The sequence below is a fragment of the Cnephaeus nilssonii genome, assembly GCF_951640355.1.
Source record: "Cnephaeus nilssonii genome assembly, chromosome: 11".
Classification (NCBI taxonomy): domain Eukaryota; kingdom Metazoa; phylum Chordata; class Mammalia; order Chiroptera; family Vespertilionidae; genus Cnephaeus; species Cnephaeus nilssonii.
The window spans coordinates 80,722,966-80,748,516 of record NC_137082.1 but is presented as its reverse complement, the minus strand read 5'-3'; the positions used below and the strand labels follow the sequence as shown (position 1 = coordinate 80,748,516).

At 45.3% G+C, this 25,551-nt stretch overlaps 1 protein-coding gene across 6 annotated transcripts in view; it reads right to left on the bottom strand.

Annotated features, from left to right (window-relative positions):
- SETBP1 (SET binding protein 1) overlaps positions 1-25,551 on the bottom strand; it is a 344,286-nt gene that overhangs the window by 162,795 nt on the left and 155,940 nt on the right. For all 6 annotated transcript variants that reach the window (XM_079784470.1, XM_079784471.1, XM_079784472.1 and 3 more), the window contains one exon: positions 5,646-5,699. In XM_079784470.1, the coding sequence (XP_079640596.1) occupies positions 5,646-5,699 (54 nt within the window). The remainder of the gene's footprint in view (positions 1-5,645; positions 5,700-25,551) is intronic.

Sequence of the window (25,551 nt, the reverse complement as noted above, 5' to 3'; positions counted from 1 at the left end):
CAGAACTATTGCTGACTCCTCTCTTCATTTTATCACCCTACTACCTATGGCATAAGCTTCTTGCCTCTCAATTCTGGCTCTTTCCCACCCTCAGATCTTCAATGGCTCCTACTGTCTTCAGATAGATGGCAAATTCTAAACTCAATCCAATTCAAACAAGTCAACTGTAAAATGAGGTGTTATGATAATCAGAGAAATCTGAATATGAACTGGGTATCGGAAAATATTAAGGGATTCTTGCTGATTTGGGTATGTGTGACAATGGCACTGACTGTGACTTTTTAAGAAGCTCTTATTAGTGAAGTTTACTTAAGTATTTATGAGTGAAATAGCATGATAAGTGGGAATTTTAAAATACACTGCCCAAAAATTAAAATCAAAAGTAAAAGTAGCTGGGAGTATTTATGAAGTAAGAGTGTCAAATGATAATGACTATTGAGGCTGGCCCAAGAATGTGTTCCCATCAGCTCCAGAAAGCTGACTGTCAAAAACTTGGCAAGCAGGCTATTAAACCACTGGCAACTTAAAATTGGTCAAGGTGAAGATATTTACACCACAGAAATGGGCACAAGATACAAATCAGGACTTTTTAGCATTATACCACTGAAGTTGGATAATAAATAACAGAAGTTGAAAAACATATGGAGTTTTATTATTCTATTATGACTACTTTTGAAATAAGTTTGAAAACTTCAGTAATAGTTATTTTTTTTTTAAGTGTGACTTTTTTTCCAGAGTTTTAAAACCTTCTGCAATATGACCCCAACCTAATTTTCAAACTAAAATCCCATCATAGTTATGCCTGAACCAGATTAATTAAACCGCTGCAAGTCTCCAGAATACACCCAAGTATCTCACCCCAGTTTTGGCCTTCATTCAGGCTGCCCCTGCCCCAGTATAAATTCATTACCTCACTTCCTTCTCACCTGTCTTGGCCCAGGTACAATGACACCTCCATCTGGAAGTCTTCCCTGCTTGGTCTATAATATATTCATTTTCCCCTTGAATAATTTAACCTGCACATCTCTAACAGAAAGAAGAAATTAAATTCACTGCATGTGTGGGCCCCATCGTGGTAAGTTGTTTTCATACACATTGTCTTATTTGATCCCTCGCAATAATCTGTGAGATAAACTGCACAACTTTTTTGCTTAAAAAGGAAATTGAGGATTAAAGACATTAAGTAATGTTCCCAGGGTTACAAAGCTAACATTAGTGGCAGAACATTCCAGAACTGTCAACTTCTGGGGAAGAGAGTGCACAGCAGGAAGCCCCACATAAAGGTCTCTCTGGAAGCCTCTGAATGAAATGGTAACTCAGTGACCAAAAGCCCTGTTTTCTTCACACTGGAAAATGTTTTCCTGTGCATTCTGATTTATTCCCTTCCCCTTTTACTGCAATGTTCCCTAGGCCCGTGGTCGGCAAACTGCAGCTCGCGAGCCACATGCGGCTCTTTGGCCCCTTGAGTGTGGCTCTTCCACAAAATACCATGGCCTGGGCGAGTCTATTTTGAAGAAATGGCGTTAGAAGAAGTTTAAGTTTAAAAAATTTGGCTCTCAAAAGAAATTTAAATCATTGTACTGTTGATATTTGGCTCTGTTGACTAATGAGTTTGCCAACCACTGCCCTAGGCCATCACAGCAATGGACATCATAAAAATTTCTTATAAACTTCTACTCTTTATAGGATACCTATTACACTCACCCCCTAAGATCCTATCATGAGTCACACTTGAAGTACAATGTAATTTTTTCCTGAAAGAAATATTGGTTTGGAAAGTAGGAAAGGACCAAGCGCTTCCGCCAGTGGGGGATAGGTTTTTTGCAAGGTAGCTTTACCAGAGTGGTGGCTGGGCATGTGAAACTTGCATCTGAGATTGGGCCCCACATGGTTATTTATTCACCACATCCCAACTGGGACCCTTGTAAACATGTGTACAAATGCCCATGGGCACACCCACATGGGCACCCTACTACAAAGTTTAAACAACCATCACATTCCTGTAGGAACTAAGAAACAAAGAAGAACTAAATGCCAAGAAGCTGGGATGCTATTTGTGTCCTAGTTGTGGGCCCCGATCTAGCATTTGCCTTGGATCACTCCTGCAGAACTCAGCCTGCAAAAGGAATGGAATGTCTAACAAGAGGGGAGTGGTAAATAAATGACGGTACTAGCAAGCGGACAAAAATAGCCAGCTGCTAGAAGATTTTCCAGTGACATGGGAAGCATGCAAACAAACAAGAAAGAAGGTAACAAAATAAAGTACGTAAAAAATGATATCAATTTTCAACGACCCATCCATGTGTATGCCTGTGTACATTAAAGATTGCAAGACCACCCCCCCAAATGTCATTATCTACTCTTGCATCAACAAGATATTTTTTCTTATTTTTTTTCCCAAATTTCTTTAAAAATTCTTCTTATAATTAACATCCATTACCACACAGTTACAAATTTTTTTTTCCTTGGGATGACTTTTAAAATCTATTTTCATAACAACTGTCAAATATACAATACAGTATTATTAACTATAGAAATAACAATGGTTACCATGATGTACATGCCCAAGGCTTATTTATTTTATAACTGATACTTTGTACATTTGACCACCCTCACCCATTCCGAATTTCTCCAGGGAACATGGATAGCTACTGTATGGAGGGGAAACAGGATAAAAAGAAACATGGAGAGGAAAGCATATGATTCTATGAAATGGAACGAGATGCCTTCTTTTACTCCTTTTGGGACTGGAGAGGGGTGGTCTGGCAAAGGGAGATGAGGGTGGTCATTTCCAGTCATCCAAACCCCAGGAAGGAGGGATTCTGGGGTGTCTGTCCCCTCAAAAGGCAAGAAGAACAGGGTCTTGATAAATGAAAGATGTGTTTGGGGGGGGGGAACCATAAGGAAGAGAAGAGTCTGGGAGGTTTTGATGTGAATTTCAGAAGCTCTTTCATCTGTGCCTTTAAAACTTGTTGAAATAGTAGCCACCTGTCAGCCCCAGGCCTGATTCTAAGAGACAGTCCTACCCTCTGTGGTCTAGAGGCCAAGCTCACCGAACTCCCACAGCAAACTACAACCTCAGGATCTTAGCATCAGCCATCAGCCTACCTGCAGAGCAATGTGTTTACTCCACCAATGAGCAAGGTATCCTTGCAAACCAACCATCCTGGGAAGAATGGCAGATAGTCTCTTCCTTATCTCCTCCTTTCTCTCTGGAAGCAGAAAGGAGGACAGAGACAAAGAAACAAAGGGGTCTAGCCTAACTGAGTCGCCCTTGTCCACATTCTCCAAGCTGAGAGTCATCTAAGATTAGCAAGGAAATCATGACAATTTTCCCTAAGAGGATGCAGCAGGATCAGGAGTCAAGGGGGGAAAAAAAAGCCCTTTACAGGCAACTGATTAGTGTGGACGGTGTGAAAGCTTACAAGCCTGATTACAGTTCCCCCAGAGAGGGGTCCTCAGCGGATTCCTCTCCCAAAAGCTACTGATGGTTCCTGGAAGGGAACAGACCCATGAATTATTGTGAACATCAGGATGTGTGGGACTCAGCTTCATCTGAAACCCAAAGAGAGAAGGAAAAAATAACACTAGAAGCCAACAATTTGGTGCAGTGGGGCTGGGAGGTGGGGGTGGCCCAAGCACATGGGCAGTATGGTTTCTCTGTGGAAAAGCACCCAAAGGGTGGTAGTGACTTGAGACACATCCGGGCCTTTCTGACGCAGGAATACCACTTTAGAATTAACTCTGATTTGGGCATTACGCACTGGCCACAACATTCCCAGGGCTTCCTGGCCTCAGGAACACGCATCCTGAGGAGTGAAAAATGTGGATGTATGCTCCTAGCTTTGGGGGGCTGACATACAAATGGGATAATGTGGAAAGGTCAGACAGAACCAGGGGAGTGAGCCATCTGTACCAGCAACTGTGGGCTGGTGGGGGGAGCAGGGAAGCTGCCTTTCTTGGATCATGGCCTCGCATGTTATAGATGCACCCAATATATCTGACTTTTGCTTCTCTTAAAAATTCAGTTTAAATAATCTAGAAATGTGGCATGACAAGCATGGAGAGAATGTGGTCATTTCAGAAAGCAACGATGCCAAACCCTTCCCCCCGCCCCGCCCCCCCCCCACACCCACACATGCCTTCCATAAACTCAGTCTCCACTGGGTACCCTTTTTAAGCCTCAACACAACATCACACAAAGCATTTCCCCTTTTATAAATCTTCAGACAAAAATAAATCATTAGCTGGGATGCTACTGTGTGTGAGATAGGTGGGATGTGGGTAAATGTTGATTTTGGTTTTGCTTGGCATTCCCTGAGCTCCCCTGGGAGTTTATGTCAGTACTAGAGGCCCAGTGCACAACATTCGTGCACTCGGGGTGGGGAGAAGGGTCCCCTCAGCCAGGCCTGTGCCCTTTAGCAGTCCAGGAGCCCACGGGGGATGTCCGACTGATGGCTCCTGCCCTCACCGCTGCGCTCGCCAGCCATCAGCCCGGCTTGTGGCTGAGCTGAACTCCCCCTGGGGGAGCGCGCTGACCACCAGGGGGCAGCTCCTGCATTGAGTGTCTGCTCCCTGGTGGTCAGTATGCATCATAGCGACTGGTCATTTCGCCATTCGGTCGATTTGCATATTACCCTTTTATTATATAGGATGTGAATAAGGACTTTAATTAATGAGCAGTTTTCCACAGTTGACAAACAGGCTTTCTGATTACTTATTCCTAAGCCTCATCACATCCCTGACAGAAGGATCAACAAGCTGTAAATGGAATACCCCAAAGGGTGCAAGAACTTACCTTTGATGCACCAATGGGGCTCGCTATTTTGTTCAATCTCTCTTTGCAGCCTCTCACTTCCCACTCACTGATCCTGTCTCTACAGAGCACACAGCCTCACTGCAGGATCTACTTCTCTTTACCTCCATGCTCTGTCTGCGCCGGGTCCATGGGGAACACACAGACCGTGTGTCCGCTATGAATGTATGTTGGTGCTTATCTGTGTGTAGGCAGTAAGTTCCCATCTACAGACAGGGAGGGTGACTGCCCATCTTCCCTGCTGTGCAAGAGGTCCCCAGGGAGCCCTTGTCTGGGCCCTCTTGTGGTTTACTCATGGTAACCTCCAAACAGCATTCTGGCCAGAGAGGATTGTGGCCAATTTCCTAACCAAGATGAGCAAAACTAACCAAGATGGGCTGGAGTCGGAGATGAACTGAGTTGCCAGACCAATGACTGCAAGGCATGTGCACACAAAGATTAAACAAATGTGACTATCCTGTCCCCCACCAAGAAAAGAGAAATGCAGGGGAATACAGCAGGCCCACCCCATCTTCTATCTCCTTGGTTTAATCAGTTTCTAAATGAAGTCACCCACCACCACACATTCCAAGCATGTTGGTCTATATATCCCCCGTATAAAATATTAAGAGAGAGAAGAAAAAGGTGTTTTGGTCATGATGAGATGAGAGAGGAGCTGGAGGGAGAAGACAAGCTACCAGGTCACTGTCAAGATTGGCACTTTGAGTCAGAGAAGCTGGAAATACAAGGGGGGCGGGGGTGGTTCTACCCCAGTGCCAACTTTTTTACTCATGAACAAACTGGAACATTTCACTCTCCCAAACGTCATGAAAGGATCAGTGGAACTTACCTGTGGCTGAAATCCTTTGAGGTCGCTGGCTGCAAGGTCACTGGCTGTGAGGAGCTGGAAAAGAACAAAGGAGTTTTCCTTAGTGAGACTTCTCAAAGTTTGCATAGACTATCCTGAAGATGACTGATCAGCAATGGACTTACCATAGACTAGATCTGGAGCTAAAGAAGCAGAATCGCTAACGGTAAGAGCCAGGAACATCAACTCAAAGACCTTCTCATCTCTGACTGCATTGTCCCTCTCTACTGCCTCCTACCTTTCTCACAAGTGTCCCCAATGCTTAAATTAGGGATCATGGTCTATGGAAGGACTTCAGCAGATCAAGCCTCCCTGGACTTGTAAGTTCAATTACAGGAGTCTAGAGATGTATACACTTCTTAGGAAGAGGGTACCTGACTTACTTCTTACTATCAAAGTAGCCTGTGATACCACTAGCTAAAGGCCTCCTTCTCCTTGCCCTCCCCCGTTCCCTTCTCTTCCTCCTCTCCCTCCTTCTTCTTTTTTGTTAATCAGCCCAGTAAAAATGACCCCCCCCAAAAAAAAAGAGAAATGCAGGAGGCAGCCAATCAATAATTCTCTCTCATGAATGATGTTTTTGTCTCTCTCGCCCTCTTCTTTCCCTCTCTGAAATCAATAAAAAATTATTTTTTAAAAAATAGTAAAGGGTAAAGGTGAGGTTTTAATATTTTTGCATCCTCTCCAAAAAGCACTTAGTTGACTCATACGATTAAATAATAAAATAATAACATTCTGTGTTTTTGTGCAAAAATGCTAAAAAAAAGTGTGGGGTAAAGAAAAAGGGCAGATAATTATTTTGATTCAAGGAATGTGACTACTAGCTTTGTTAGGCCTGGAGAGCATTTGCGAAAAATAGGAAAAATTTCATGTTTTCTGTAACAATATTATGTTTGGTTCGAGAGTGAGAAGGAGTCATGCTGGACTCCAGGCCTCCAGCCTTCAGAAAAGCTCAACTGGGCTTTTCTGGCTTCTCTACATGACTTTGCCAAAAATAATGGGGAGAGGGGTGTTAACGCTGGGACAGAGCAGAGAGGAGATGGAGAATGTCAAAGCTGTACTTTCTCCCCACACCCAGGCCTGAGGATCAGCTCTCCATGCACAAAGTCCCATGAGAAGATGGCACCATCTGACAGAGAGCCAGCTTGGCTCCTCTGTTGGTAATGCAACAGCCCAACAAGAAGCCATGAGGGTGTCTGACTAGACACTAAGGGCCAAACATTATGGGACTTAGTCCCTGCCTTTAAGGAACCTACAAGTTGGCCAAAGGATAAGGCATGTATATCAGTGTGAGCAGAGTGCAGTAGGGTGAAAGCATAAACATGTGGAGGTAAAGTAAGAAAGGTCAGGGTGGGGCTGCTTAAATAAGAGAGTTTGAACTGAGCCTTGAAAATTGAAAGGTGGCAGATCGAGGCACCTGAGGTGGGGCAGCTGCAAGAATAGAAACATGAAAAAGGGACTCCCCAGTCCCAGTACAGCACCCGTTGCATTCGCATCTCCCTATGGCCAGCCGTAGCACACATTAAGGGGACAGGGAGGAGGGCATTATAATGCATTGAAGATCCACCCCCTGGGTGCCCAGCACAGTGACTGCTGCTCTGTACAATTTTTCTTTTTTAATCTTCACAACTCCATCATGACATAGAAATTAGCTCCACTTTATGGGAGAAATTGAGACTTATGGAATTTAAATAACATTTTCCAGGTCACACGGGTAGTATAGGTATTTGGGAATTTAAATCCAAAATTATATTGCCCCAAAGCTCATCCTCTTCCTTTTATTATGTGATGCCTCTGATTTATAGAGCATTGGAGACAACTCGCTGATGAGACATGGCATAGGGAAAAAAGATGAGTACCAGACTATTAGTCAAGTGAGCTACAGGCAGTAACATAAAACATGTGTCTCCATGAATGACTTAACTGATCCTTCCTTCCAGACATTATTTTATTTAATTGGTAATGACCATCCACTCTTCAGATCTCGTAAGTACAACCTAAGCTTCTAAATTGAGCAGAGCACAGGTTAGGATGGAGTTGGGAAGGAGGAATAGAAAGGCTGGGGTGAGGTATGGGTATGAGAGTGACCTTGTTAAGGACAAGGCCACCAATATGTGTTAGCATATAGGAACCAAATCTCAAATTCTCCAGGCCCTTGCAGTCCAATGGGCAGGGACTCTTCTACCTCCTTTTAATGGGGCTCAGCAGGTAGACAGCAGGCATAAAACCAAAGGTCTAGTTCCTCCCAGTTCTGATGCTGCAACTGCAAATCAACCACAAGGATGTTCAAAGCACCTTATCAGATGCGCTATTTCCTCATGCCAGTAGTTTTGGACTTGAGAAATAACCAGATCCATTTGTTTGTTTGGCAATAGAGATGTGGCATTTTTGGTTATTATTCATAGTGTCCCTAGCTCAACAAAGCCAGGATCTATCCCTGGAACTATTAGACCCTCTTTTCCTTCTCTTCAGAAGGACCCAGATGCATGCAATTAAGTTCTTAGTTGTTTGAAGTTCTGTTTTGTGCTGTTATATGTATTTTTTATTTTCTTTTTCTTACCTAACAAGACTGTACCCAACAAGACCGTGGTTACTATCTCATGTAACCTCTACATTTCTCAAAGTACTAAGGAGTCTGGACATATAATTAGTCAATAAATACATATTGGTCAAATGACTTTAAGGGAAAGTGGTGAGTACTGTCAATGGCGGGGACTAGGATGACTAAACTGCTGAGCCTGCAGAAGATACTTAGGAGAGACGGCTGGTGACACCCTTCAAGTCGACAAGAGGATGTGGCACTCAGCACTAGAGTATTTCCTGCCTGAAGTAGGTACTCAAACATGTGAATGAATTAATCAGCAATGGGAACGCTCTTCTCTATCCGCTGTAGGTTTTATGAGAGAACACTGGCTTATACATCAGTGCAGGAGTCAAAGGTTCAACTGAAGAAAAGACAGCATGAAATCAAAAGGGGATGGAGAGAGGGAGGGAGGGAGGGAGAGAGAGAGACCCTCTTCCTGTGGATGAAACAATAAAATGTTCAATGGGCCCATTGCAGTTCTGATGTGTTAGGACCAATTTAATTGGTGGGTTGGGCGAGGCAGGGAGGTAGTATCAAGGATGGTTATCCAGTAACTTCTAAACTTCTGAATTCCTTACCTTGTAGATCCTTAACTATTTATTCACAATCTAGAGTGCATCTCAGGTGTTATCTGACCTGAGAAATAACCAAAGGCAAGCCTGTGACCTCCTCTCTCAATAGTTCCAAAAATAGCCTTTCCTCACCATCAGCCCCAAATCCCTGCCTCCTGGCTCCAGGATTTAACCATGTTCCACCCAACCGCATGAGCTCTTGAGCGAAACACAGTCTCTGCTCCTTGAACGCTCTCCTTTCCAACTGATTACTTCCTAGATGTCCACACATTCTGCACCCAGGAAAGGAAGGGGCCGTCCTCTGCACTGAAGTCGGTGCCCAGATGTGCATTAGAAATATAGCTCAGAAAGTTCTCCTATATTCAAAACTGCAGACCACCTAGATCTATCTGGTCCTCAAAATAGACTTCCACTCTTACAGTGTCAGGACCTGAGGGAGACAATGGAAGGTCCCAGGGTGGATGAGGAATTCATTGTGTCCCCAGAGGGCTCAGGAGCCCCCTCTGCTGGGGGACTGGAAGGAGGGAAGGTGGTGTAGCCAGATCTCCATGTGTTCTCCTCTCCCTCCCGCCCTTCAACCAGAGTGGCTCTGTTTTACCCTCTTTCATGTATACAATTTCATTTTAAATGAACGATCTGCCACTAAAACAAACTTTAAAACTGCAGACTAAATCCTTCTGTTGTACAAGTTGATAGTGAATTCAGGATCACACCGATAATTCACAACAGGCCGGGTCCCCTCACCCCCAGCCCCTCAGCAACAATCTCAGTCTAGTCCCACCCTGACACAGCCAACTGTTGGCCTCCATCCTGGAGGTGAAAGAAATGTGCTAAAAAAATCCAGAGGAAACTAAGGCACAGGCAAGCAGAAATGAACCTGTCCCTCCACAAAGCCACGGACAGGAATTCTCATTCTTCCCATTGGAAAACAGCTCACTGCCTCACTGTGTGGGGAGTGACCCAAGGCAGGGAGGCAGAGAGGGAGGGGAATGCAATTGGCTAGGCTCTGGGACTTCAATCAGGCTGAAGGTAATGAAAGGATCCTGCCTTTTCCCAGGATGGCTAAGTGTCTTCGAAGCTCCAGGGAGAGGCCTGAGCGGGTGTAGGGGAGAAGGGCAGACAGAATTACATCTAAAACGCAAAGGAAGGAGAAAATTCTTTCATCTCCGTGGTGGAGCCAGGTTTGTTCCTTGGGCCCTGTCTTGGGCCATTCTCATTCCTGACACGATTCGCCGGTCTCCGAATCATCCCAAATTCAAAATATTAGGAGGATGGCTCTGCTTTCCATCTTTGAGGAGCTGCATTTTTGTCTCTTGAGAAGTGGTTTGTGTGTGTGTGTTTTGGTCTCTAGCCTGAGGGGCAGGCTGGGGAGCAGGGAGGATTGGAGGAGGATAAAGAAAGTGGTGAGGTGAGAGAAGGAATATCCTCAGCTCCCAGGCAGAGGCTCTCTGCTCTCTCACTACTCACCAAGTCACCCCCACACAGTTGCAGCCAGTACCCCCTGGTGACTTCCCTGGGCCTAGGACTGCTCCTCCAACAGCTTCCCTCCTACCTGCGAACTTCTACAGCTTCCAGAACTTCCCTCACAGGAGGGAAGGCTGCTCCATTTTCCTCCCAGTGTCCTCCTCCCCTGCCCCAGAAATATCATTTTCCCTATGCTGGTCTCTTACCAAAGGTGCACAGCACATCTGGGTAGGCTGTGGTCTCATATAACTCCCTAGGCTGACCCAGGACACGTGCACCTGGAAGGGTATCACTGACACAAAAGGGGAGATGTGGGTCACACTAGACATCTGGCCAGAAGGATCTGGGCCTCATAGACATGCAGATGGACGAACTGAACCTGGTTTCACTGGGGATCCTCTAGGTCAGTGGTTGCCAACCTTTTGGACCTCATGGACCACCAGTGGTCCACGGACCACCAGTTGGCGACCACTACTCTAGGTCATGTGCTTTCCCTGCTCTTTCCTCCCTTGTGGGTCAGAGAAATAGATGACAGCAGGTGAGAGGATGGATGAATAGATAGACGTATGGATGCATAGGTAGGCAGGTAGATAAAGGATCAGAGCAAAGATGGTTTTGGGGAGCCAAAATGACCCATTTTCAAATTGCCTTGAAGACAACTTTTATTAAGTAAGACTTCTACTTAATATGCACCCCCTCCCTATTTTCAATCTGTACTCATTTCTCTTTCTTATTTCGTAAGAACTAGATCTTTTTCTCCCTCTTTATTTTGTGAAGCATCATTTACTACCCTCTTTGGCTATAAGATGGAACCTGAACCCCATCCCACCCCAACCCCTCAACCCACCAAAGAGTCCAGGACAGCCTATGTGGAAGGCAGTGTCCCAGAAAGCCAAGATGGGTTTTCAGAAACCAACTAGCCCCACCTTCTCTCTTGGCTAGAAGGAAACTGAGGCTCAGAAAGAGTAAGTGACTAATCCAATGGAAAATCAGTAACCACAACCAATGATATGTATATAAACCAAAGGAAGTTTTAGGGGCCCTAGCACCTGAGGACTGGGAGATTCTGAAAGGGGCGGGGAGTATTGCAAGGTAAGTCAGGGATAATATAGGGAAAAGGAAAGAAGGTTAAGGTGATTTCCACCAAGCAACAGGCTCTGGAGCCACCACCCATGAATAAGCCACAAGTTTACCGGGACCACAGGGGTAAATGTGGAAATTGTAATAAGGGAGGTAAAATGAAACCAACAGGGAGCTTCTCCTTCACAGCGATGATAAATGGAACATCGCAGCACAAAGGGGCATTCATTGGGCTGGGAGTGGCAAAAAGCATGTCCTACCCCTGGGTCTGCCTCCACTCACTAATTATAAGCTTACTTCACCTAGTCAGGTCTTATTTTAGCACCTATAAAATGAATCCCATATTCCCTCTGGCCCCATACCTCTAGCATCCCAAAATGGCCCTCTCACTCTGAAACAGACTCTCTCTAGTTTCCTCTATTTCCTCTTTTCCAGCAACTCCCCCTTCCCCAAAACACACCCCTCTAAGAGGCTGTCTATACTTTCTGGGAGAATTCCTAATCAAGAGGACAGGAGGGAAGACAACGAGGGTGATGTTCTGCGCCCCATTATTGGTGTGCAAGTAGGAGTTGAGATAGATGGTCACCTGGACTGCTACACAGTTCACTGTCTTAGTGAGGCTGCAGTCACATCCATATTGAAGCAAAGGGTAAGAAACCTTACAGTTCAAAAGGCCTTGGATCTGACTGCCAAGGCATTTGGGGTGGGTGGTGAGGAGGCCCCACAGTCAGCTTCCCACCAGCCTAAGGGGCAAGGTGCACACTTGAAGCTGCCATCCTAGCTGGACTGAGTCCTTTTGCTAAGTCTCCTCAGACTCATGGACTTTTAAAGGTTAAACCTGAAACCACTGACAGTGGAGGCAGGCTTAGCTTTGGGCTCCTTCCCACAGAGTAGCAAGCATGACTAATAATAATTGAGTATAACTCCCGGCAAGCCTGGTCTTGATGGCTTATATTTTTCTTTTGTTATTTGTTAAATGATGGGGTTCTAATGTTTACAGGTGAGAGCTGTAACAAATTCCCCTAGATATGCAGCCAAAAGAGCTTTTACCATTTTTTTTTAATGTTTTTTAGTTCCATGAGTAACCTTGTACATATAACCCATGCTCTTATGGTGGGGTGGATATTTGGTGGTAGTCCAAGCTATTTCAACTTCTGGGTGGGAATGCCTTTCATCTTTCTCGCAGATTAGAGCTGCAACTATGAGAACTGATGAAAGAAGAGGCCTCTGATTGCCCTAATCTAGAACTCACCGGGACAATGAGTCTTGTTTTATGTTATTTGAACCTGATGAACCTACAGAAACTCACCCCGCCCTTCTGAAACTTCTCAGTAGAATTCTTTTTAAATGCCTTGTTCCCCAGACCAAGAAAACTGGATTTCATGGAGGGCACCTGGTATAGTGTTGGGTGGGACATTTACAAAGATAAACCTGATATAAGCTGGTGACAATGGGAGTTCATATCCCCATTTATTAAGTATTTTGGCAGAAAAGAGCTCAAAAGGGTTAAGTTGTTTCTGAGGCTACACAATTAGTAGGTGTTAGAATGGCATTGGAGCCTGGTGTGGCTGACTCATCACAGTCTATGAGCCGCCTGCTATTTTTGGAATGTGCACTATTAGAGCTTTTATCAGGTCCTCTATGATGCGCTGACCCTTCAAAATGAATCACGCGTAGGAAATTTATAGAACAGTGGTTTTCAAATGGTACACTACAGAGTCATGGATTCCACGAAAGAGTAAGGTGGGTGAGAGGGGCGAAGGTGGAGAGTTCCAGCCCAATCCCACTTAATCCAAAACAACTCAACTTTTATTGATGTTTTATATTGGATTTCCAGGTTAAGATCTATTTGATTTAAAGCTTTATAATAAAGAAATTTTGAAAACTCCTATCTAAAAAGAGAAGGCCCCTACAACGGTGAGCAAGCCACTAACAGAATACTAACAGAATATACCTGGGAAACAGAATTATCCAGCTCACCTCTTTAAAGATGCCAAGATGGTCCTTCTTACTAGTTAGCAGAATAGATACATAGCCAGGCCTCATTTTAAGAAAACTGCCTTTAAGACTTACCACATATGAGTCCTCATCAGAAAAATGCTCTCTTCATCTGAAGTTCACCAAGCTACACGCTGAAGAAAGCATAACTAATTTACCAGGAAAGGGCAGAGCTAAAGATATGTCACCTCTCAGGAGCACAGTCTGGGCTATAGGTTCTTTCCTTCAAACAAAATGAAGAAATCACATGCAAGCATCTGTGGCTGTTTCCAAAGTCTGGAAGAGGCCATTAAAGCAGGTTCCCCTCATTGTACATATGCCAAGCAAAGCTGTGTGCTGGGGGGGGGGGGGGGGGGGGGGAGTCAACGGCGTCTCTCTTTTCCTCATCATTTACTGAATTTCTGCTTAGACTGCCCAGATGATCTGAGCACTTGGCTCCAGGGCTAGTATTGAAGCTTTTCTGGGATCCTTGGTGAAACCCAGGAAATTGACTTAGACCCTTAGGCTCACAGGGCAGCAGAGAATGGAAAAGGCAGGGGGTGCTGCTTCAGAGAGTGTCTGAGCGAGGAGTCAAGAGCTCTGCTCCTTAGCTCAGTGTAGCCAATTGGGCTGAGAATCTGGGCCCTCTTGACCAAATGAATCACAATTACAGGTGAATAAGGGATAATGTCAAGTTGGACCCTGTGGTGGCTGAACCTTACACTGTAGGCAACCACAGCTTTTGTAGGCCTCAGGTGAAATGGAAGGGCCTCCTCCAGAAAGCGCTTTGCTAATTATAAGATAAAAAATAATTGATCTTTCAGGACCTATTTTTGCCTGTTATTATAGCAGGTAGATGCTTTTACTCCATTATCTCTCTTCATCTTTGCATTATCTATGTAGGATAGTATTATTTCTACCAGTTTATAATTGAGCAAACTGAGAGGCAAATTGGTTAAATAACTCACCCAAGGTTACAGAGGCAGAAAGTGACAGAATCTGAACTTGAACCTAGCTTTGAATCATAACAACTCCAGTCCTCTGTCTAAGGTGCCTGTGACCCCCTCAGGAATCCCTAAATTGTATCTTGCTTCCTTCCTTCCTACTCTGCCAGGGAGTCAGCCCTAGGCCCAGGGACATTGGCACTGCCAGCTGTGCCCAGATAACCTGCCATGAAGGTGGGAGCCAGACTTCCCATTAGCCCCACGCAGCCTCACAGTGTAGGCATCTAAGGTAACATCATATTACCTTGATCTTCCCTTCAGATTTCTCTGAACTCAAATTGACTTTTTTCAAAGGATCTTTGTTCTTGAATCCTGGCTGACTAGGACTCACTAGAGTCTGTACTGTACACCGTACACTGCTTCAAACATTGCTAATTATTATGATTATCTTCCCTTCCTAACCAAGTTTACCTCCTCTCCCTCCAGCCTTTCTTTCCTTCCAGCATTGAGAGCATGCCATGTTCAGGCCATCATCACGGATGCTAGGAATCCCCACAAACTCCTAAATGCTTTCCAGAGAACAGCTTGTACCATTTAATCTAACAGCTTGTACCATTCAATCCCCTTAAGTCTCTCATAATGCAGTACTATGATTATACCCATTTTATGACTGAGAAAGCAGACACTTAGCTCCATTAAGTGACATATTCAAAGTGATAGGGTAGTCATTGACAGATCCAGAGAACACATTCTGTTCTATTTGAGTCCAAAGCCTTTGTTCACTCTTAACTACTCCGTATGGTGGCACTGCCAGTAACGTCATGCCACCTAGAGAAGATCTCTGCCTTCTAGAGATACAAACTAAGACACGAGACAGGTATTTATAAAAAGGGGGAACCAATAATGGGGAAGGCATAGCTACATCCCAAGGAAGAGTAGTATCATTATGATTGTATAAGTGGGCAGTTTTAATAATACCCAGAAATGGGAAATCTACAGTAATCCAACTCTGTTACTAAATGCATGAGACATGCTATGACAACCTCTTCGAATCCAACAGAGAATGAGAAGGAGAAGGAGCAAGCAGGAAGGGTAGTTTGCACCCCAGGATCAAGGAGCTGGACAGCAGGAGGCATGACCTTCAGGAAAGACAGACAACCATCTTCAGCAGAGATAAGGGAAGTGAAACCTGGAGCTCTTCCTCTCCTTTACAAGAAACCGCCTTCCCAATACTAAAATTTAAAAGGCTATCTTTGTTTATCAAATACCCTGCTTATGGTTTTCATCAAAAAGATGACCAAGTTTTTTAAAGATCAGGTCATTTGCTTATTCATTTTAATTAAGCAAGTAGAACTTGCTTGTTTATATACTTTGCTATTGGTTGAAATAAACATGTCTTTGAATTGCTATTTGAAAGCTGTTTGCACAACCAATGTGCAATCACTTTCACGAATGGCCCTGCTTTGCCAATAGTACTACTGGCATCATAAGTGCTGAGTCCCTACTAGGTCCTGCTGCTCCCTAGGACGGGAGCTCTTTGAGGACCAAGACATTTGATGTGTCCAGAATGATTCTTCACCATTCAAGATATTCTACAGCTTGTAACAATGTTCCAAAGAAAATACCCTCAGAAAAACAAGACTAGCTTCCTTTCAAGATTTCTAGATAATATTGAAGGAGGCATGACTCCTTGAAATATATACATTCTGGTACTTTGCTTAAAATCTGCCACTCTGGAGAGCTTGTTTGGAGTTTGCAGCTACTCCTACAGCTTTGACCCAAGAATGGTCTTATCCTCTCAGGTAAGGCTGTCCTCTTTGACCAAGCACACAGCTTCAGGGGAATGCACATGTTCATTGCAGCATTATTTACAACAGCCAAGATATGAAAGCAACCCAAGTGCCCATCAATAGATGAGTGGAGCCTGGCTGATGTGGGTCAATGGTTGAGCATCGACCCATGGACCAGAAGGTCATGGTTCGATTCCTGTCAGGGCACATACTGGGTTTCGGGCTCAATCCCCAGTAGGGGGGCATGCAGGATGCAGTCCATCAATGATTCTCTCTCATCATTGATATTTCTATCTCTCTCTCCCCCTCCCTTCCTCTCTCTGAAATCAATAGAAACATATTTTTAAAAATGAAGCTTAATATATGAGTGGATAAAACAGTTGTGGTACATATATACAATGGAATATTACTTGGCCACAAAAAGGAATGAAATCTTACCATTTGTAACAGCATAGATAGACTTAGAGAGTATTATGCTAAGTGAATAAGCTAGACAGAGAGAGATAAATATCATATGATTTCACTCATATGTGGAACCTAAGGGACAAAATAAACAAATAAAACAAAAACAGACTCATAGATACAGAGAGCAGACTGATAGTTGCCGGGGCGGGGGGGGGGGGGGGGGGGGTGGAAGGAGGGTTGAGGGATTCATTTAAAAAGGTAAAGAGATTGAGAAGTACAAACTGGTAGTTACAAAAGAGTCACAGTGATGTAAAGTACAGAATAGGAATACAGTCAATAATACTGTAATAACTATGTATCGTGCCAAGTGGGCACTTGAATTATTGGAAGGAACACTTGGTAACCTGTATGAATGTCTATCCACAGTGCTGTACACCTCAAACTAATACAAAATAGTGTTAAATGCAAACTATAATAAAAAATAAAATTTACAAGACTGCCCCTCTTGTATTTTATACAAGGCTTCTGGAAACAGCTGGCTCACCAGTAACTCGTCTTTGTTGGGCTGTGTATGTATCTGTGTTTCACACAGTTCTGCCTTCACTAACTTTTGCTCAAAATGGTCTCTTGTGATGTCACTCTTAAAAAGAAGAAGATCATCTCACAGAGGTATCTGGAAATGAGATTTCCTTCTCATCAAAATGGCTCAGTGAAATGTGGATTGTACCTCCCTGGACCTCTTCTCCAAATAAGACAACTTTTACTTGTTCTCACTCAGAATCCCATGTGTGCCTGACTCACAGTCCACCCGTCTTTGGGCAAACCTGCCCAGAATTTCTGGCTGGTTCAGGTGGGGGCTGCCTCTCTATACCTTGCCCAATGAGACTGAGAATGAATGCAACACAGATGCTACATCAGCAGGACTGGAAGTAGCTGCTAACTCCATCTGAGGCCCCTTTAATAATTATGTGCCTAGCCCTTTATTTATAGCACAGACGAAGGGCCCACCACAGGGACTGATGATATTCATTTTGGTAGCCACATTTGGAAATTCACTGGTAGTGTGACCTTGGCAAGTTATACCCCTGCCTGGCCCTTAAAATTGCCCACCTCTGACATGAGGAATTCTGAATGATCACCCCATGATCTGACAGCCTATGAATCTTGGAAAGGCTATAGGAGGCCCTATCAGTCACCCAAGGCATGATCAGGCTTCACATAAAACATTTCTAAAGGTACTTGGGATGAGATAAAATAGCAAAAATAGAGGAGTGGTAGGAGGTAAGGAGAGAGAGGGCCCTAGGCAGAACTGGGTAATTGGCAAAGCCTAATGTATTTTTAGGAGGATCTGTGCCCTCACCACCTCTCACTGGTCTTTCAGAGAGCAAGTGGTCTCTTGTTTCTCTGCACATCCCTTCCTACTAAACCTGGAAAGTGTATACTGTCGATCAATTATACCAGGATCACTGTGCAGATATTCTCAGGATAGCTATCTGTTGTGCTTCACTTCTAAACAGGCCATAAAAACATTGAGTCCTGATATCTTTTGATAAAAAGAAATTCCAAATCTAAAGAATCATAGCTGAGAACAGAATGGAGAGAGGCCCATAATTTGGAGGGCAGAGGGCCCATTGCTACGTGGAGAGCCATCTGAAGCAAGCCTGATTCTGGGATAGAAGAGGGACAGGGGGATAGGGAAGCCATGCCTAGCTGTGTCCAGCCACTTGCCTTCGCCACATCTAAATGAGAGGTATGCAAGTGTCAACAGCAGTGGCCCTATCTCTCCATGCAGCTTAAGGCTGGTCCTGGACCACATGGGATACTAACAAGCATCCCAATTCTAAGACAAAAAAGCTTATTTCCACCTACAATTAAAAAGAGTTTGACTATTTTATTTTAATTATTAACCATTTATCACCAATTGGGTACAAAATGGCAGATGTTGTTCATAGTCAAGTCATAGGGAACATGGCCCTATTTCAAGATATAGAATGTCTTTATTATAACAAGAATAGTGAAGTATGAGATTGATCAAACACCTTTCCTTCGTAGACCTAAAAACATTTCAAATTATGAGCTCACGTAATCATCCCAACATCACCAGTGCCATGAAGCCTATATTCTGAGGATATGTCAATGAACAAATAAAACACAGACCCCGGACCTCTTGGAACCCAAAAGTCTAACTGAGGAAACAGCATTAATTTGAATAAAAAAATAAATATAATTTAAAGTCATGATAAGTTCAAGGAAAATAAGAGAAAAAAGTTTGGGCGTGACAAGGGAGTTAATGGAGAGAGGTCGGATTTAGAACATGGGGCTGCTCACATGAACACTTAAAAAAGGAAGGGAGAGAAACTCTCCTGCTTGTTTAACAGATGGAGGAAATGAGGCAAAAAATTGTTCGGTGACTTGCCCAGGGACACACTCTCGGCTTCACAGGTCTTAGCATGGAAGGGATCTTGGGGTGTGATTTTCCAGACCCCCTCCCATGCAGGAATCCCCGTCTCTAACAGATGGACACCCAGTTTGAACACCTCTGAGGAAGTGGCACTTGCTAGTTCAGTGGCCAGCAAATTCCACCTTTCCTCGGTTGAAATGTGCCTCATTAAAACTCACCCCCTAGTTCTGAGGAACAAGAACTAGCTGTTATTTTTACTGTCCTGATCTTCCTGTTCAATAGGGAATGTGGAGCCCATTTATCAGATGAGGAACAGACAGATGAACTAATCAACCTACACCAGACCCCACACCTCAACTCTGAGCCAAATACCAAACCTGGAGGATTCCAGACTCATCCTTTCCCGAGTTCCCCAGTCCCACCCATGCATACACAGCAGTCTGCTCATTTCTCTGCCACTGGCCATCCTGAGACACTCGATGACAGGTGTCATAGCCACATATCTCCAAGTGGACTATCCCAAGTGCTTTCAGCTCTTCTTCCCTGAACATGGTTTCCTGTGTCATCACATCTAGCGTACAAATGCCTCCCTTACAATGTGGCTCTCAGGGCTGAGCCCACTGTGTCAGTGGGAGGAGTAAATTACTGGCCACTCCTGTGCTGGCAAATCGTTAATAACTGACTCTCTGGGAGAAAAAGAAAAAAAAAAAGCACTGATGTAAGGCATTTGCCAATTTCCATACTATACATATTCTCACCATTTCTCACCTAAACGCGCTAGTTGAAGAGTTAAGAATAAATGGGAGGGAAAGTGGATATCACAAGAGATTTCATGGAGAAACACCTGGTTGAGAATATGGGGTTGGTCAAGGAAGGTGTTCCCAAGGAAACAATAATGCAGCTGAGCCCCGAAGGACGAGCAGAAGGTGCTTAGCACAGAGTTGTAGAGAAGACACTCAGAGAAATGGGACATCATGCCCAAGGGCCTCAAGCAGGAAAATTATCTGCAAATTGGAAAGGCCCCTGCACTCTGCAATGTGAAGGAAGGCTAGAATGAGGTAGGGCTCCTGAATTCTAATCCTTTATTGCCACCACTAGCACTAGACCTTGTTCTAGTCACTTATCATCTCTAGAGCTCAATGTACTCACCTGGGAAGTGAGAAGACAGAAGAGGCCATGTGCTTTGCCATGCTTGACAGTCAACTAGTCCCAAATTCAGCTACTAACTCTCTCCAGCAGCTTAATCCTGAGCCTCTGCTTTCTTGTCCACATAAAAAGTGGTAGCATTGGCTCCCTACAGGGATGTTTGGATGATGAAATCCATGCCTATAAGGAGCCCTAGGCCAGTGCTTCATAACCGTGAGTAGCCTCCTCTTCTTACATCTTTCAGGAGTGCAGTGAGGCTTAATCTGGACCACTGAATGGATAATAGGGAGACTGTGTGGTACCACATCAATAGCTGGGGTAGCTGGCATTCAACTTTGTAGCCCTCCTTTTCCCTTACCTGCTTCTAAGCCCATGACTCTCTGGAATCCTTTAGCGTGAGAAGCCTATGGGCAATGTGAAGGGGCTTTAGCCACGGCTCTGTTGTGGCTGGTTTTTAAGTAGCCACCTCAGCACAGGTCAACTACTTGTCTTCCTGGGCTGAGGGCAATGGTGGGCAGGAGGTGGGTGGAAACTGGCTCTTCTGTGGAAACTTTGATTAGAAACAAGGGATTCCCCATTGCTCTTTCTAATGCTTTTGGCCAAACATGAAATGCCTCAAGGTCAAATTTAGTAGTGCATCTAAGGGCCTGAAGAACTCTTGGCTTTGGTGCTGAATCCCTCTTATCTCCCTTCCCTCCCTTGAGCCGTGCAATTTAGCCAAGGCAGCTGCTCATACCCCACAACCCCAAATTGGTTCAATCTCTGTACAAAAATAGACACACACAGGCGGTCACTGCTTTCATGAAGCCATCATCAGAAACCAGATACTCGCAGGACAGTCTGTGATGAGGGAAAGAGGAGCTGGTGGATGATTCCATGGCAGGATGACAGAGCCTGGGCTGCACTCCAAAGAGCCAGAGAGGCTACACAAAGACTCAGGGCAAAGCCTTCTACCTGTCTGTGTTCCACGTTCTTATTCTGAACAAGGTCCAAAAATCCTGGCCAGCACGCAGAATTTATGGGGGGGAAAATAAGAGGGGATTATGAATGTCTTTCATACTTGTTATACATGAAGGTTATACTGAGGACATTATTTCTACTATCTCTGATAAGCCAAATGAACAGATACGGGGCGTGGTTACGGGAAGGGGGGCCCTTTGTGGATAGAACTGCTCCTGAGTTACACTCGGGACTCATCTCAGAAGGGCAGCTGCTGTTTAACCTTCGCTCTGCACCTTCCGTCCTGGGAATACCCAGGGAACAGGCTGCATTCCCTGCAGCAATGGGAAGAACAGGGCTATACCACTGGCAAAGGGCAGGCGTGTTAGGTGGCTCTGAGGGATATCATGGATGAGGCTAGCTGAATGCAGGGCCTACATGAGTTGGCTCAGTTTCCCTTGTGTCTCAGAGAAGTGCACCCTGCCCGAAGATGCCCCCGAAGGAGGTGGGGTGGGGGCTGGGCAGGGCTGATGGCAGCTTCCCAGCCTGTGCCTATGCATCTCATTATTGAGCAGGCCTGAATCAAAGCATCCCTGTGCAGCTGCTGTCCTATTTAATCCATTTGTAATCAAAAGTGATTAGCATGGATGCCTCGGTGCTGAGGTTATTGTGTGTGTGATCAAAGCCATGGCTCCTGCCCACTGCCCAGAGCTGCCTGCACCTGGGAGGGCATAGAAGGCCATGAGCCTAGGGCATGGGACAGGCAGCTCATGGTGGTCCAAAGGACAGACCCTAGGAGCAGCATGCAGCCTTGCCTGCCTGAGGCTCGGCAGCCTTGGGGAGGTCCCAGGGAGAGGCTCATGGGCAAGTGTCCGCTTTGGAGGCTGGCATTCCCAGCCTGGAGACTTGAGGAGGCAGGTGGAGCCAGGAGTACACCGAGGGCAAGCAGGGCTCATTCAGTGTTAGATTCAGGAAGAATTCGAAATTCCTCGTTTTATAGGAGGACACTGAGATCCAGAAGCAGGAAGAGGCCCCGAGAGAGGATGGGATAAAGCAAGTTGCCCCAACCGATGCAGAGCTGGGAAGAGGACCACGTGGCTGATTCTGAGAGGAGGAAGAACACTACTGTAAAAGCTGCAAAACGAGAAGAGCTAAGGAGTCAAGATTCTCTGGGCCTTTGAGAGTTTACCTATTCCTTCCTGCACACAAGCTCCAGTAACTTTCTGAGCTCCATTTCCCTAAAAATAGTGAAATCTCAGCCCAGAGCTCTCCCTCTGTTTGTAAGTTCTGTCTGAGTAAAGCTTGATACCCCGCTTCTCTTGGGCCATCAGGATTATGACCATCACTAAGATCCAAGCAGACTCCACTCTCAAGAATTGTTCCTGGACTGCTGTTCTCTGAACTGTCCGACCCTGTACTATCTGTACTACCCTGTGACGCTTAGCATGCATCGTCCTTCTGATGGCTGGAGTTGACAGTGTAAATAATTCATTTGACTTCGGAAAATGACAATGACAACATTGACAGCAATGATGGTGATGATGTTGATTATGATGATGAGGGTATGAGCCCTGCTCCATCAGCCAGACCAAAGCCCCTAAGGGCAGCTGTTATGCAGTGAACTTTAGAACACCCCTCCCAGCTGCTCTTTCAGTCTTTGAGGTGGGCACTGGGAGCTCCTTGAGGGCAGAGCTGGATGTTTATGACTTGGAATCTAACTCCAGGACCAAGCACAGTCATTGGCTATAGCAGACCTGCAACAGGCGTCAGCCAAAGGTGAATTACTGACACAAAGAGTTTGGCATAAGCGTGCCCTGTGATTTCATTTTTACATGATCCAGGAGGGTGCCTGGAGGTACTCCATTTCCACCTGAACTTCTGCACCCTTCGCAAGGGGCCAGAGAGGAGAAGATCAGAGGGTATAAAGGTGGCACAAGTGGCAGAAGCAAGCCAAGAGCTGCTTCTTTACAAAAAAGTTTTCTAAAGCAAAGATGTTAGGGGTGCCTCACTCTGATCCCTGATATGGGAAACCATCTGTGCCTAATTAATGGTATGTACACATAAACCGGGGTGCATGGCAACACTGGGTGGGGATGGCCCCCTTGATGCAGGACAGATTCTAACCTCCCTAAAAGGAGAAGAGTCCTTTGGGAGCTGCATGCATTTTTTAATCCCAGTGGGTGCCTGGGATGCCAATTCCACACTCCGGCATGAGTTAATGCTATAATTCTCAATACATTGTACCACACAGCCCACACAGAGCCCAGGGACCACACTGATTTAGAGGATAAAGAAAAGCCCAGATCCAGTTTGTATACAATATTGCAGGGTCCTTCACACCAAAAATGATCAAGTCTGAGAGGTGAGCACTAAGTGGGAAGATTTGGGGGCAATTGAAAAACATTCTGAATAAAAGCCAATGCTAAGAGAACTAACCTTTCTCTTGCTGAGTTCTACATCATGCTGGAAGATAACGGAATACTCCAAAGGTGTAAATAATTACCCAGCTCTGAGCGGGTAACAGTGATAATAGCTAGCCTGCATTTAATAGGCTGTCAGTGTACTGGGTGCTTCATACAATCTCATTTACTTCTCAGCACTGAGTAGGCCTCAGCAATCCCATTTTGAAGATAAAGAATCTAGGGTTCACCCAGCTGGCATGGCTTAGTGGTTGAGTGTCCACCTATGAACCAGAAGGTCATGGCTTGATTGCCAGTCAAGGCACATGCCCAGGTTGTGGGCTCAATCCCCAGTGAGAAGCATGCATGAGGCAGCCAATCAATGATTCTCTCTCATCACTGATGTTTCTATCTCTCTCTCCCTCTCTGAAATCAATAAAAAACTATTTAAAAAAAAAAGGAATATGAGGTTCAGTGATAGTAAGTCACTTTCCCAAGACCACAGAGTTAGGAAGTAGCTGAGTGGAGAGCTGAACTCCTCTCCCAACTCCTCTCTGTCTGAACCCACAGCCTCTTCCCCATGACCCCCCTCACCGTACCCACCTCACCCTCTGTTCACTCTCACACCAGCCCCTAGCCAAATGGGCAGCCCTTCCCAGACTCATGGTGGTAGGAGGAACACCAGAGCATTCTCAATTGAGTCGTCTCCTTTAACAGATTGGGAACTGAAGTTCTACAAGGCTAACCACCTGCTCAACACCATGGTGCTAGTCTGGGAGGGGCTAGGCTTAAGCCCCAAGCCTCCAACTCTCAGTCCAGGGCCATGTTTATTGAATAACAGTATCTGAGAACAGAACGGTGGCTGAGGAGCAAGAACACAGGGGTGCCTGTCAGGCATTGCAATGTCAATGCTCTATGTAAAATGCCCAGAGCTATTTTACTAATACATTGCCAACAGAAGTGCACAGGCCTCGTGCCAGTCTCCCCCTCCCAGTGGCACAGCAAGGCAGCTATGGCATAGGCTCCCATTCCAGACCTCAGTGTTGTCTCCATGTCGCCCTGAACATTGCGGGACCAGAGACTCACAATGAATGTGGGAAAGCTGGGACAGCAGGTGGAGATTTCCCTCCCTGATTTTTGAGAATCTACAATTTCAGCTTAATTTGTAAGCAATAGTGAGCATAAAGGAAGCGACAACAGGGCCATCAGCTATTCTGTCAGTAACACTCAAGGCCACGGCACTTCAATATGACCAGAGCCAGCTGTCCAATGCACAGGATGACCATCGACCCCATCCCTGGAGAAACGTAATTCTCTTCACGCTTCTTTCTGTCCACGAGGAGTTAGAAGCCAGAGCTGCCAGGGTAATCAGGAGGCTTCCTAATGACAAGGCCCGGACGAGCAGAGATTGCGCACTGTCAGAAATGTAATCTGCAATGCTCCTCATCTGTTTTGTCAGGTTTGCACTTTTTTAAAAACACCTCCTCAGGAAGAAATGAGACAGTCGGAGGCCCTCCCTGTTATCAGAGAGGCATTTATCTTCCTCATCCTGAACGCCAGGGAGAATGTGGAGAACTCACAAGGCCTGCTAGTGTTGAGATTTCTAGCCTGCGCTGTGTGTAAACATGTCTGTTCTGGACACAGAAACAAACAAGGATTAACTATGTGTACAGTCTCCACAAGCAAAGACAGCTTCTCTGCCCGCCACTTCCAGGCTTTGTTGATACTTCGTGGAGAAGGCCGAGGCCACGTGTGCTGCTCTGGCATGGAGCTCTTATGATGCCTACGGCCCCCTGCTCCAGCACTCTGGTGGCTTCCCACCACTTCCCATGACATTTGCATCTGTTCCGTGGCCTCCAAGGCCCCCACAACCTGGCTGAACTCTGCCTACTTCTCCACACTCATCCTCCCATTCCGGGACCGCTGGCTCACTCAGCTCCAGCCACAATGCCCCCTATGTTGTTCTTCTTGTATAATATTTTGCAATCCTAGTTACCTGTGCAATAGAATCACCTGTTGAGTTTTACACACACACACACACACACACACACACACATACACACACACACACAATTTCTCTCCCTCCACAGATATTTTAATTTTAATCTATCCAGGGTGAGGACCAATACTAGAGTTATTTTTCAGTTTCCAGGGTGATTATGCTGCCTGGAATTATCTTTCCTGGGAGGA